The sequence below is a fragment of the Anomaloglossus baeobatrachus genome, chromosome 1, assembly GCF_048569485.1.
Source record: "Anomaloglossus baeobatrachus isolate aAnoBae1 chromosome 1, aAnoBae1.hap1, whole genome shotgun sequence".
Taxonomy (NCBI): domain Eukaryota; kingdom Metazoa; phylum Chordata; class Amphibia; order Anura; family Aromobatidae; genus Anomaloglossus; species Anomaloglossus baeobatrachus.
Genome location: NC_134353.1, coordinates 219255689 through 219270036, shown reverse-complemented (window position 1 = coordinate 219270036; position 14348 = coordinate 219255689). Strand labels below are relative to the sequence as shown.

The window sequence follows — 14348 nt, the reverse complement described above, 5'->3', positions numbered from 1 at the left end:
AATCGCTGCCCGTGCCGCACAACATCGCCCAGACCCGTCACACATACTTACCTGCCCGGCGACGTCACTGTGACCGGCGAACCGCCTCCTTTCTAAGGGGGCGGTCCGTGCGGCGTCACAGCGACGTCACTGAGCGGCCGCCCAATAGCAGCGGAGGGGCGGAGCTGAGCGGGACGTAACATCCTGCCCACCTCCTTCCTTCCGCATAGCGGCCGGGAGGCAGGTAAGGAGAGCTTCCTCGTTCCTGCGGCGTCACACATACCGATGTGTGCTGCCGCAGGAGCGACGAACTACATCGTTGCTGCTGCAGTAACGATAATCGAGAATGGACCCCCATGTCACCGATGAGCGATTTTGCACGTTTTTGCAACGATGCAAAATCGCTCATTGGTGTCACACGCAACGGCATCGCTAATGCGGCCGGATGTGCGTCACAAATTCCGTGACCCCAAGGACTCCGCATTAGCGATGTCGCAGCGTGTAAAGCCCCCTTTAGACTTTGAAATTCATTACTGCTAAACATACCATCACCAGGATCCACAATCTCAACAGTTGCTTCATTGGGGAACTCTAGTGCAGCCATGACAGGTTCAGATAGTATTATCTGGAAAGTCTCTGATTCTTCGTATTCCTCGTCAGCTATTATCCTGACTTTCCATGTCGCTGTTGTTTGACCTGGATTGAACTGGACTTGCTTCTGTGTTTTTCCTTTAAAGTCTTTGTCTGTAATTGCCGCTCCATCCTTTGTACTAATACCTTAATGAGGCAAATGAACACAAGGGGTTAAGAGATGGCCCTTCAAAGAAACAAGTAATGAAGTACAAGGCACAGCCTTCTGTGTGGCCTGAGCAGAAGACTCTTAGGCATGTAAGACAAGCTTAAGGAGATTCATACAAGTTGTTGCTATCATAATATGTTAGGGTGGGATCATTATCGTAGTAGTATCCCAGTGAGCCATTGTTACAAATGAAGATTTTATGTAGTCAAAGATCATATTGGCTTGTGTTCATTTCAAAAGCCTCACTGATTTTTCTGTGATTTTTCATTTCACTTCATTGGAAGTTACAGTATGCTCTGATGTACTTGACGGTACTCATCAGGACGTTAAGCAGTACTAATATGTATATATCATGCTATAATATTATATCAATCACATCAAAAGTTATGATATACCTCTAGGATAAATTATAACATTGTAATCAGGGAGCATCTGATATCTTTGATTTAAAACCAAGAGAAAAAAAGAGAACCAAGAGAACAAAAGGTCCAAGGATCTTACACAATGACATTCTTGGCCAACATTGTGCATGGTTTTTCCTTACAGCCCCAATAAACAATAAAGTGAAGCAAGAAGGAACTACGGAAGCTTATTAGGGCTGTAACCCCTTTATTCTAAGGATAAGTGAAGATCCTGGCTGATGGCTAACCATAGTTAGTAAGTGATGGCACGTTCTATTGGTATTTCATCACTTACCAAAAACAACTCATGACTGATCACTGGGGAAGAGGGGGCTTCTTCTGGCTGGACTCACATTGTGTATCTTTCCCTGTTCCTGACTTTGTCAGGGCCTTCTATCTGAATCTCAAGAACACAGGATTTAGAAGGATACAACCATATTTATGTTCAATTAAAAAGAAGGACCCCACTAGAAAGAAGATTACAAAGTCCAAAGCAGTACCAAACTGGTAAACCAGAGCACAGGAGACCTGTCCAGGGGGCTTAGGCACTGACTGATGCAATGGCTTCTGCCAGGTGGAGTATGTTGCTGACTTTTGACCAGCTTGTAATGCATGAAGTGTCAAACTCAGGGGTGGACATACAGATTTTCAGGATCCTAAAAGGAGTGGAAAAGGGGGGATGGGGGTAGGGGGTCGAGGAATGCACTTAAGCCTCAAGCGCGACATACCAAAAAGAGACAAATCAAAAATGCAATAAAAAGCAATGGAAAAAAATTACTTAACTAGTAGGTGCAGAAAAGCTGCAGATAATCTACTACATCAAAACTTATCAAAAACTCATTTGTGGGAATGTAGCCTAAAGTATATTTTTTTAAAAATAAACATATTTCAGATATCTTACAGGAAGAGTATTCCAAGTAGTCTACAGGGTGGGTCATAAGTATGGATACACCCTGGGTGGGCCATAAGTATGGATATACCCTACCGTTTGTGGCATATAATTAGTGCAAGGGAGGGGCAAAAGATTTGAGGTCGGGCGACGCCCATGGCGGCCATCTGCAGAACCGCCATTTTGAATTCAACTTTACTCTTTTTTTTATCAGGGTGTATCCATACTTATGACCCACCCTGCAGACTCTCTTAAAAGCTGACTTACATCTGAGTATATGTCCAAAATGGATCTGATGCAAACGGAAGGAGAGGGCAAGGACCCATCTGAGTATTACAGACTCTACCTAGATTCTCTTGTGTCCAATTTTAGTATGAAAAAAAGAGCAGAATGCAAAACTTTCTTTTTTCTAAAACCTGCAACATAAAGAAACTCAGACTTACCCAGTAATGATCAATGGGGTTTCTTTGCATCAACTAATCAATAGATACATTTTGGACATTAAATCTGTTTTTAAAAAATGGGACAATTGGAATCTGGAAACGCAGGTGTGAGCGAAGCCATAGTGAATGTTGAAAAATATTGGCTTTGCAGAAAAATGGCGGTTTGTTATTTGTTTTACTTGCTTATATAACGCCATTCATTCCACAGTTCTTTACAGACATCATCATCACTGTCCCCATTGGGGCTCACTACCTAAATAAATCCCTGAGAATCAGACCAATCCCTCAAAAGACCTTTAAGAAGTGAGGAGCTCAGGAAAGCACATACAGTGCATTACGAAAGTATTTGGCTCCCTTGAATTTTTCAACCTTTTCCCATATTTCAGGCTTCAAACATAAAGATAAAATTTGTAATGTTATGGTGAAGAATCAACAACAAGTGGGACACAATTGTGAAGTTGAACGAAATTTATTGCTTATTTTAAATAAAAAAAAATAACTGAAAATTGGGTCGTGCAATATTATTCGGCCCCTTTAAGTTAATACTTTGTAGCGCCATCTTTTTCTGCAATTACAACTGCAAGTCGCTTGGGGTATGTGTCTATCAGATTTGCACATCGAGAGACTGAAATTCTTGCCCATTCTTCCTTTACAAATAGCTTGAGCTCAGTGAGGTTGGACGGAGAGCGTTTGTGAACAGCAGTTTTCAGCTCTTTCTACAGATTCTCGATTGGATTCAGGTCTGGACTTTGACTTGGCCATTCTAACACCTGGATACGTTTATTTGTGAACCTTTCCATTTTAGATTTTGCTTTATTTTTGGGATTATTGTCTTGTTGGAAGACAAATCTCCGTCCCAGTCTCAAGCAGACTCCTACAGGTTTTCTTCAAGAATGGTCCTGTATTTGGCTCCATCCATCCTCCCATCAATTTTAACCATCTTCCCTGTCCCTGCTGAAGAAAAGCAGGCCCAAACCATGATGCTGCCACCACCATGTTTGACAGTGCGGATGGTGTGTTCAGGGTGATGAGCTGTGTTGCTTTTACGCCAAACATATCGTTTGGCATTGTGCCCAAATAGTTGGATTTTGGTTTAATCTGACCAGAGCACCTTCTTCCACATGTTTGGTGTGTCTCCCAGGTGGCCTTATAAAAGTTTAAATTTGGTAGCATGAGATAGAATGTAATACTTGGATGTTTAAGGAGTGGTGTCCATCCAAATACTGTATAAGTCAAAATTCAAGTGCAAGAAGAAGTAGTAATATTGACTATAATATATTACTTCAAATACAAAGTTTTTTTTCAAGAGAAAAAAATATTATTCTACTATGAATGTTCACATATTTCAGCTTTCTTTTTTTTAATAGATATGTTGGATAATACATTGAGAGCTGATCATCTGCCTATAAATTTGGTCTGCACCAGATTTTTGCATCTCCTGGCAAAAAAGCACACTGAAATGGCGTAAAAAACAGTTTTTGTGTGATTTTTTTGCCATGAGATGCAAATTTGGTGCTGAAATTTATACACCATGTTCCTGCACATTGGCATCACGTTTTGATGCGGGTTCTTTTGCCAGAAGATGCAGATTTGGTGCAGGTATATGGCGTATACATTTCAGCACCAAATCTGCTTTACTTGGCAAAAAATCACGGTTTTCTGCAGGAGATGAAGATCTGTGAACTCAGTTTACCTGAAGTGAGGTCACTGAGTTCAATGAGGTCACCTGAGGTCATTTTACCTCCTTACACAGGTGGGGTACCGTGAGAACCTCCAGCTATGACCACAGATAAACTGAGTGTCGTTACCACTCACAGCTGCGGCTTATTCAGTGTTTACCTGAAGCCAGAGCATGTCATGTTCTGTGCCCATGCACTGTGACTTCAGTATGTAGCAGAGCCAGGATTGTCATGGGACCTTGTGTGGATTAAGTCGGAACTGGGTGTTTAGGGTTAATAAATTGAAGAAAGAGGGAGTTTTTTCTATTATATTTGAAATATTTTTTTGGGGGTCTTTGTGTTCATTTCTTTTAACTTACAGTATTAGTAATGTAATGCATGATTCCAAGCAGTCACACATCCTGTTACACAGGGTGGGGGCGAGGGCTGACTGCTATCAATCAGAGCAGTGCCGGGACTGCCAGTGGCAGGTGGAATCAGTGAATATGTATGAGAATAATGAGCAGCCCCAGAAGTAGGGTTACAGCCCCGTGAGAGACTCGGTAATGCTCCTACTCTAATCCCCCTAGACCTTTCTTCCACCATTTTAAAGCACAATATTTGGGTCCCCATAGACTTCTATGGGGATCGGCATCCAGGCAAATAATAAATTAATTCTGGTCCTGAACCAAGTTTTTTTTTATAATCCAGTTGGATCCGCCAATCCTGAATATCTGCGGATTTGCCCATCTCTAGTTAAGATAAAAGTATACTAAGTCTCTGATATTTAGTTCCAATAGGAAAACAGACAGTGTTATACCAAAAATAGAAAATGCTTTAATTAAAAACAAATTAAAAATTATGGTTAGTAAAACAAAATGTTAAAATAAAGTCATATGTTAAGTGCTACATAGGTACATAGTATAGAAGGAAAAACATCACAAAAGTTCCTCTCGAGAACCTGGTGTAAATAAAGCAGAATGACTAGGCCTCGATAAAACAAGATGGTCTCCATGTATCAAATAAAAATGAGAGTTGCATGCCCTAAGGCAACCAATGTAAATGACTACAGACTACAACTACTCTGAGGCTAAAAATGTAGAAAATCAAATTAATTTGGATACTTACTGACAAATGAAGTTTCTCCAAGATATCCTCTACGCCTTAGAGTAACTTCTAAGAATTTGGCATCTTCATCTATAGTATATTGATGTCTCTCCAGTGAAATCCAGGCCCAGTTAAGACGGAAAGGCTGACTACTTAGTTTATTGCCACCTAAAATGTGAGGAAATATAAGAAAAGAAAGTGATGAATAGAACATTAATAGGGATGTATCAAATTCATGAATCCTGTTTGTGAGGCTACAGTTCTCCATTAGTTGTATAAATCCCCTACACATCAGTACAGAGTGAAATCATCTACTTTGACGATTAAGACAAGCTCATTCTTAATTTTAATTCTGTGTCTGATGTACAAGTTTTCATAGGACAACCACTGTAAGTAAAAGTGGCCTGTTTCCAAGTAATCTTATACAGCACTGTCTACCAGCTGAAAAATGTAGGTCTAAATATATACCATGTATTACGAGTGCCAACATACATATTTGGGATTCTTTCGTGAATAAAACAGAACTATTTATAAATCATACAACCCATAAAGACGACTCCATCACTCTCTCTGAGTCTACAGTATGTCTACACATTACCTCACTAGAGGCCACCCATGTGAGAGCTGACTGATGGTGGCTTACCTCGTCTTGAGTGATACATTATATTGTATTAATGGCACTGAAAACAGGATCTTTGGAAGTGTTCTTAGTATGAGAGGCCATGTCACAGCCCAATGTGCTTTTCACTTCTTGTGGTTATACCAGATTTCAGCACAATGCTAAATAAAACAATCAGCAAGCATGGTCTTGTTGGTTTCGAGGATGTGTTAGGGTAGATGACAGGTATACAACACAAGATTAATGAGGGATACTTCATCAGGATGTTACAGTTAATAGAGGTGCTGAATGGTCTCTGAGTGATTCGCTACGTGTGACCTCTCGGATGCAAAGGGATTAAAAAAACAGGAATATGGCATTATATGACCTTTTAAGATCAAGATGAAGATGAATAGAGTGGCAAATGTCATAGGCATTAAAGGGAACCTGTCATATACTTCATGCTACCCAAACCTCGGGCAGCAAGAATCAAATCCTGACTGCACTATTAAAACCAGGCTTAGTTTTCTCTGACCTAACCAAGAGACCATAGCCTGAGACAAGACTAATCCAGTGCTGCCACCGGCCGACTTTTCTCAGCACCAAGTGATTGACAGGTCTCTTGCTGTGGGAGAGACCTGTCAATCATCTGTCAATGGGTGGCACTGGACAGGTATATTTTCCATCTACAGTCCTCAGGAGAATCTTTAAACTGTATTTTCATTGAAATACTCCTGTGTTTCACAAAAAAATAACCTGGTTGCAATAATGCAGCCATCTCTCCTGTCCGGGGTTCGGGCAGCATAAATCACATGACAGATTGCCTTTCTGGCTTCCACGTCTAACATCTTGACAGTTTCTAAATTTTATTACCATCTGTACATACATTTTTAATAAATAATGATATTTTTGATTCACCTGCTATTCATGAGAAGAGTGTTTCTGCCATTCTTGACTCTTGCAAATGCAATAATTAAATTCACCAAGTAGCAATAGTAAAATATAAAATTACCAGGCTTGTCACAGTGGGATTGAAGCAAAGCAGATACATCTGATTTTGGACATCTGGAACTAGAATGGTACTATGGCAACCACAGATTTTGCCAAAGGAATAAAAGTGTTTTTTCTCTTGCACTGCTGACAAACGTTCAGATGATGAATAATGGTCTTTAATCGATCGACGCGTTTCAAAGTCCACTGACTTCTTCCTCAAGATCTCAGACACATTGCAATCATGTAACCAAATATAGAGTCATCAAGTTACACTTTGGATACCTGACCCTCTAGACCTGGGTTAATTCTTAGACATCATTTTCCGAGTACAGACTTGACTGAGGATGACATTTCTATTTTAGTGTGGCCCACTCTGAATGTGTAGTTACTTTTGACCCAAGAGTAGTAATAATGTGTCAGTAAAGTGGACATAGTAGTTGCATCTTTTGTTGAAAGAGAGTTCACAGTCTATTTATTTGGTAATATTCAATGTATTATTAGCAGCAAGTTTGAAACATAGAGATACAGGTTTGAAGTCCCCAGAAAGTAAGATGATCATATGCTATTATTATATTGTTATTGGTAAAATACTGTATATATATACTGTGCATATATATTGATTTTGCTATACGAGTCCTTTGCGCCATGACTCAGGGTTAACAAAAGCATAGATAGATCGGCTCCGGACAGTATTGTGGCTCATTGGTTAGCACTGTGGCCCTGCAGTGCTTCGGTTCACTCATGGAACCTGTAACACTCGCCGCTGGTGATAGTAAGGCAATGAGCTGATGTGGACCCACTAGACCACAGGGGCAGCCCGGGGTTACCATATAGTGTGAGGAACTTGACTAAACACCCACCACTAGGAAGACGCCAAGTGCCACTCCCAGTGCAGTGATCGGGACTGTAGCAGCTGACCCCAAAGGAAGGGGAAAAACACAGGTGAGGACAGACAGAGTCTCAAGTATAGACAGGGACCACCGAGACAGCTCAGGTAGATAGCACGGCCAGGATGGACAGGCAAATTCACTAGTGTAGACAGGAACCACCAGGACAGCTGAGGCTGATAGCATGGCCAGGACGGAGAAGCACTGAGGTTATTGACAGGGCTGGGAAACAGAAATAAGAAAATGTACATTGGTAAGGATTTGGAAAGTGGACAAGGGGACCTGACAACTGTCTAGCTAGGGAACTGACCACTAATTAACTAACTACATTGCTCAGGCACCTCCCCTAGTAGGAGAGTACCTTATGTACCCAGTGCCTCCCAGTGATAGGCTGAGAGGCACTTCCAGGTAATGGTGCATCGGCAATTTAAGACTCGGGCTGATGTGCAGGCATGCACCCTAGGTGCATTCCCGGGAGACAGGCCCCCTGGAGAAGGATCCAAATCAAAAAGGTCTGTGAAGCCTCTGTTAGGAGTCTCAACACAGAAAATAGCCAGATATCCCTCCGGGCTTGTCAAGAGCTGTATATTGACTAAAAGGGCCACTTAATATTGTGGTTATGGTTGTCTCCTAAAAAGAGCCACTCCTTGGCTAGGTCCTTCCTGGAGGAATATCTGGCTATTTTCCATGTCGAGATTCCTAACAGAGGCTCCACAGACCTTTTTGATTTGCATACTTCCCAGGGGGCAATGCACCTAGGATTTCACTGTGTTGAGCGCTTTTGTTGGCTGCTGACAGTGTTTTCTCTAGCTCGTCTCCCGAGATCAGTGATTGTTTTGTCTTGTTGGTCTACTAGGCATTGCTCCCACACAGCCAGTATCCTACTCCACACTTATGAGGGGCAATACTCCAAAACAGCTGATACCTGGCCTTGGTATTTCCCTTGTCATATCTTTAAACTCGTCAAGAATTGGATATTGACTAAAAGGGCCACTTAATATGGTGGCTGTGGTGGTCTCCTAAAAAGAGCCACTCCTTGGCTAGGTCCTTCCCGGAGGGATATCTGGCTATTTTCTGTGTCGAGACTCCTAACAGAGGCTCCACGGACCTTTTTTATTTGCATACTTCCCAGAGGGCAATGCACCTAGGATTTCACTGTGTTGAGCGCCTTTGTTGGCTGCCGGCAGTGTTTTCTCTCGCTGGTCTCCCTGAGATCAGTGATTGTTTTGTCTCCCTGAAGGAGGAAACAGAGGACGCACACGTGAGGGACCGTGAGGATAGAAGGCAGTGTGGCACGGGCAGGTTGTGTTAGATGGCATACTTGCTGGGGGGACCAATGCAGGCACGCCAGCAATAAACAAACATATGCATTGAGTTTGTATGTTTACCCCATGTTTGCAGTCTGTTAAGAATAAAAAACTTTTTTACCCCGGTCTGTATAAGTCATAAAAAAATTGAAGTGTGGATGATTTTTTTTTTTAAGTTGAAGGAGTTTCCACAGGATATTTCTTTATGGCGATTTTATAGGTAACTGGTGACACTACTAATGTGTTTATATCAGTATAATGGGCTGTGTGAAGGAGACTGAAAGACAAAAGGCGCTAATAAGGTACTAACGTTATAAACGTTTATGTGCCACTGCTCACCTGATACAATTGTGAAATTAGTCACAACTGCTATTGAAAAAATGTAGGTTAAATAGAAGTGGACTCTCGCACTGTCATAAGAAGGTGGTCAGCAGTAATGGTAAACATGATTTTATTGCGCGTTTCAGAGATCACATCTCCTTGTTGTAAGCTCTCATGAGCAGGGTTGCCTTTTTTCCCTTTAAATATTGTATCTTCTATAATTGTTACTTGTTTGTATATGTTTATGTATACAGTGCCTACAAGTAGTATTCAACCCCCTGCAGATTTAGCAGGTTTACACATTCGGAATTAACTTGGCATTGTGACATTTGGACTGTAGATCAGCCTGGAAGTGTGAAATGCACTGCAGCAAAAAAAGAATGATATTTCTTTTTTTTTAAATGGTGAAAAGTTTATTCAGAGGGTCATTTATTATTCAACCCCTCAAACCACCAGAATTCTGTTTGGTTCCCCTAAAGTATTAAGAAGTATTTCAGGCACAAAGAACAATGAGCTTCACATGTTTGGATTAATAATCTCTTTTTCCAGCCTTTTCTAACTAATTAAGACCCTCCCCAAACTTGTGAACAGCACTCATACTTGGTCAACATGGGAAAGACAAACGAGCATTCCAAGGCCATCAGAGACAAGATCGTGGAGGGTCACAAGGCTGGCAAGGGGTACAAAACCCTTTCCAAGGAGTTGGGCCTACCTGTCTCCACTGTTGGGAGCATCATCCGGAAGTGTAAGGCTTATGGAACTACTGTTAGTCTTCCACGGCCTGGACAGCCTTTGAAAGTTTCCACCCATGCCGAGGCCAGGCTTGTCCGAAGAGTCAAGGCTAACCCAAGGACAACAAGGAAAGAGCTCCGGGAAGATCTCATGGCAGTGGGGACATTGGTTTCAGTCAATACCATAAGTAACGTACTCCACAGCAATGGTCTCCGTTCCAGACGAGCCCGTAAGGTACCTTTACTTTCAAAGCGTCATGTCAAGGCTCGTCTACAGTTTGCTCATGATCACTTGGAGGACTCTGAGACAGTCTGGTTCAAGATTCTCTGGTCTGATGAGACCAAGATCGAGATCTTTGGTGCCAACCACACACGTGACGTTTGGAGACTGGATGGCACTGCATACGACCCCAAGAATACCATCCCTACAGTCAAGCATGGTGGTGGCAGCATCATGCTGTGGGGCTGTTTCTCAGACAAGGGGCCTGGCCATCTGGTCCGCATCCATGGGAAGATGGATAGCACGGCCTACCTGGAGATTTTGGCCAAGAACCTCCGCTCCTCCATCAAGGATCTTAAGATGGGTCGTCATTTCATCTTCCAACAAGACAACGACCCAAAGCACACAGCCAAGAAAACCAAGGCCTGGTTCAAGAGGGAAAAAATCAAGGTGTTGCAGTGGCCTAGTCAGTCTCCTGACCTTAACCCAATTGAAAACTTGTGGAAGGAGCTCAAGATTAAAGTCCACATGAGACACCCAAAGAACCTAGATAACTTGGAGAAGATCTGCATGGAGGAGTGGGCCAAGATAACTACAGAGACCTGTGCCGGCCTGATCAGGTCTTATAAAAGACGATTATTAGCTGTAATTGCAAACAAGGGTTATTCCACAAAAAATAAACCTAGGGGTTGAATAATAATTGACCCACACTTTTATGTTTAAAATTTATTAAAATTTAACTGAGCAACATAACTTGTTGGTTTGTAAGATTTATGCATTTGTTAATAAATCCTGCTCTTGTTTGAAGTTTGCAGGCTCTAACTTATTTGCATCTTATCAAACCTGCTAAATCTGCAGGGGGTTGAATACTACTTGTAGGCACTGTATGATATGTATATGAGCCTCCTGAAATGTAAAGCGCTGCAGAATATGTTGGCGCTATAGAAATAAAGATTATTATTATTATTATTATTATTATTATTATCTCCTTCCTCAGATAAATCACACTTGTAAGTGGTGACACTACTAATGTGTTTATATCAGTATGATGGGCTGTGCACATATATAACTTAATATAGTCATCATTATGGATTTTTAATTTGTCTGTATGTCTGTGATTTTTAGATAAGTTGTCCAGTAAAAATAAATCAAGTTATCATCCCTGTTCATATTTCTTCCCACAGACCAAAAACATACTTTAGAATTTAGATTGTAAGTTCTAATGGGGCTGGGACTGATGTGAGTGACGACTATTTCTGTAAATCGTTTCCGAAAATGTTAGTGCTACATAAATAAATAAAATGAATAACTTATTAGTGGAAGATAATTTTTGGTAATTTTTTGGCAAGCTGCTAATGGTTATCTGAAATCCGGAATGGCAAAATTTGCTTTTGCAATGATACTGAAGTGGGGGATCAATGACTGCCACTGCCATGACACCATCATTGTGCTGCCGTATAAAAGAGGCTGTGAGAAAAACTGCTAGAGAATTCACATGGGAATTATAATTTTCTTTTTATCACAATGGCTGGCAGAAGCTTATACCGTCACCTTGGCACACCAGACCCACGATAATTGTATGTGTGCCTAATTACAGCTGTGTGGGTTTAGCTGGGTGGCCGGCAGTGAAATAATCTGCTTAAACTTTACCTCAGTTTGATGGGGGATATTTGAAATACTAATGAGTTTTCAGCCAAGTGTAATGGATTAATTGGAGTGACGGGAACCTAATTCCTTTCTAAATAATTACTCTGATACGTGACATTTTTGTTCTATGTAAATCGAAAGCAACAATGGTGAGTTATATGGCAGTAATTATCAGTATGTACAGGGGCGGACATAGAAAGAAAAGGGTTCCTGTACTAGGATGGGGTATGGACTCTTTTCTGTCCTGTTACTTTGGAGAAGGAATTGGGCTCCTTACTTCTCAAGACCCCTTTACAACTACACAGATTGCACCAACGGTTTATCTGTCCTTGAGACTGTATAGAAACACAATGATTACCAACTAGTGATGAGAGGGCACTACCATGCTCGGGTGTGTGGTACTCCTAATGAGCAGTTAGACGCTCGTATGGGCACAACTCGTGTACCAAATATAGGGAACTCGAGCATTTTTCCAGAATATCTTCCATAAAAATGCTCGAGTTCCCCATTAATTTCAACTACACTCGGTAAATGAGTTGTGCCCGTCTGAGCGTCCAACTGGTTGTTACGAGTACCGAGCACACAATCATGGTAGTGCTCGCTCATAACTATTACCAACATAATAATCTAATTGTATAATCTTAGATTTGTCTCTCAATTAGAGCTCTTACTATTAAACATTCAAACTCAATAATTCTCTATTCTCAGTATAGTTGTAGCAAAATTTAAATTACTAATATCATAAAAGGTTGTCCATTTTCAATAATTTCTTTTTGTGCCCTGAAAAAAGTTGTGCATAGGATGAACTGCTGCTGTTTACTAGGGAAATGTTATGGATACTAAATTTACAAACCAGGTACCCCACTGGCATTAATCCCAAAAGAGATATGTTCCATTATTACCAGGTTGTTATTTTTTAAGAACATATATATATATATATATATATATATTTTCTCCATTATATCATAGTCTCCCTAGTTACTAATAGGGTTTACACTAGTGATGAGCGAGCACTAACTCTAAAATGCTCGAGTGCTCGGTACTTGAATAGAGCAGGTTGTACGCTCAGAAGGGCTTGACTCGAGTAACCAGCATAATGGAAGTAAATGGGAAAGTTGAGCCTTGTTCTGGAAGCCCCTAACAGGAGGGGCAGAGAAGATCTCTCTCTCTCATCCCCAGCTCTCCTGTTTGGGTCTCCAGGAAAAATGAAAAAGAAAGAATATGCCGACCAGGAAATCAAGTATATCAAGCACCTGCACAATACTCGATTGAGAACTGAGTAGTGCCGAGCACCCTGCTACTCGATTGTGTATTGAGCATCTTAAGCACTCTGATACTCGATCGAGTACTGAGCAGTGCAAAGAACCATGATTCTTGATCGAGTACAAAGCACTGCCTAGCACCCTGATTCTCAATTGAGTACCGAGCCGTGCTGAGCACCCTAATACTTGATCAAGTACTGAGCGTCCACAGCACCTTGATACTCGATCGAGTAGCGAGCAATGTCGAGCAGCCTGATACTCGACTGAGTATCGAGTAGTGTCGAGCACCCTGATACTCGATTGTGTCTTGAGCACTCTGATACTCAATTGAATACCGAACAGTGCCGAGCACCCTGATACTCGATTGAGTACCAGGCGTCTCGAGCATCTGATACTTGATTGAGTACCGAGCAGTGCCGAGCATGCTTGCTTATCATTAGTGTACAAGGAATGATGAGCTAACAACATTTTTTTTTGTTGTTTTTATAACTGTATTAGGTTACGTGCCCACGATCAGGACCCGCTGCACCCTGGACACGGCAGGTCCTGATCTGCGGGGCCGCGAGTCTCCGCAGCAGACCGCAGCTGTGCATGCCCACGATCAGGGCGGTCTTTCGCTGTGTTCTCCCTGCAAAGAATGCTTGCGACTCAGCAGCAAAGTATTGACATGCTTGGAGCTCGGAAAGCCACACCACACGTCAGTTTACGCTGCGTGGAGTACACGCAGAGTGGGCATGGGATTTCTAGAAATCCTATCCACTTTGCTTGTACTGTGCAACTCGGTGTTTTGGACGCAGCTGAAACATGCTGAGTCGAAGACACTGTGAACCCTGATCATGGGCACATACCCATAGTATATATATTGAGTGTCATTAGTTGGTCAAAATTCACAGTGTCACTTTATCTGAATCAGTGATGCCAGGATATATGTATTTCTGATATATTCTTTTGTTATCTTGTCTGCCTGTTAAATAACTGGGCTATGTAAAGCTACAAATTACCTAAATCTAAATTAATTTTCACACACACACACACACACACACACACACATACAGTATATATATATATATATATATATATATATATATATATACACAGTATACACA

At 41.5% G+C, this 14348-nt stretch overlaps 1 protein-coding gene across 1 annotated transcript in view; it reads right to left on the bottom strand.

The window, feature by feature from the left end:
• Positions 1-14348, bottom strand: part of FREM3 (FRAS1 related extracellular matrix 3) — a 146600-nt gene that overhangs the window by 72711 nt on the left and 59541 nt on the right. The window contains exons 3-4 of the mRNA XM_075335800.1: positions 5298-5444; positions 526-756 (exon numbers count right to left, since the gene is read on the bottom strand). Coding sequence (XP_075191915.1) covers positions 526-756; positions 5298-5444 — 378 coding nt within the window. The remainder of the gene's footprint in view (positions 1-525; positions 757-5297; positions 5445-14348) is intronic.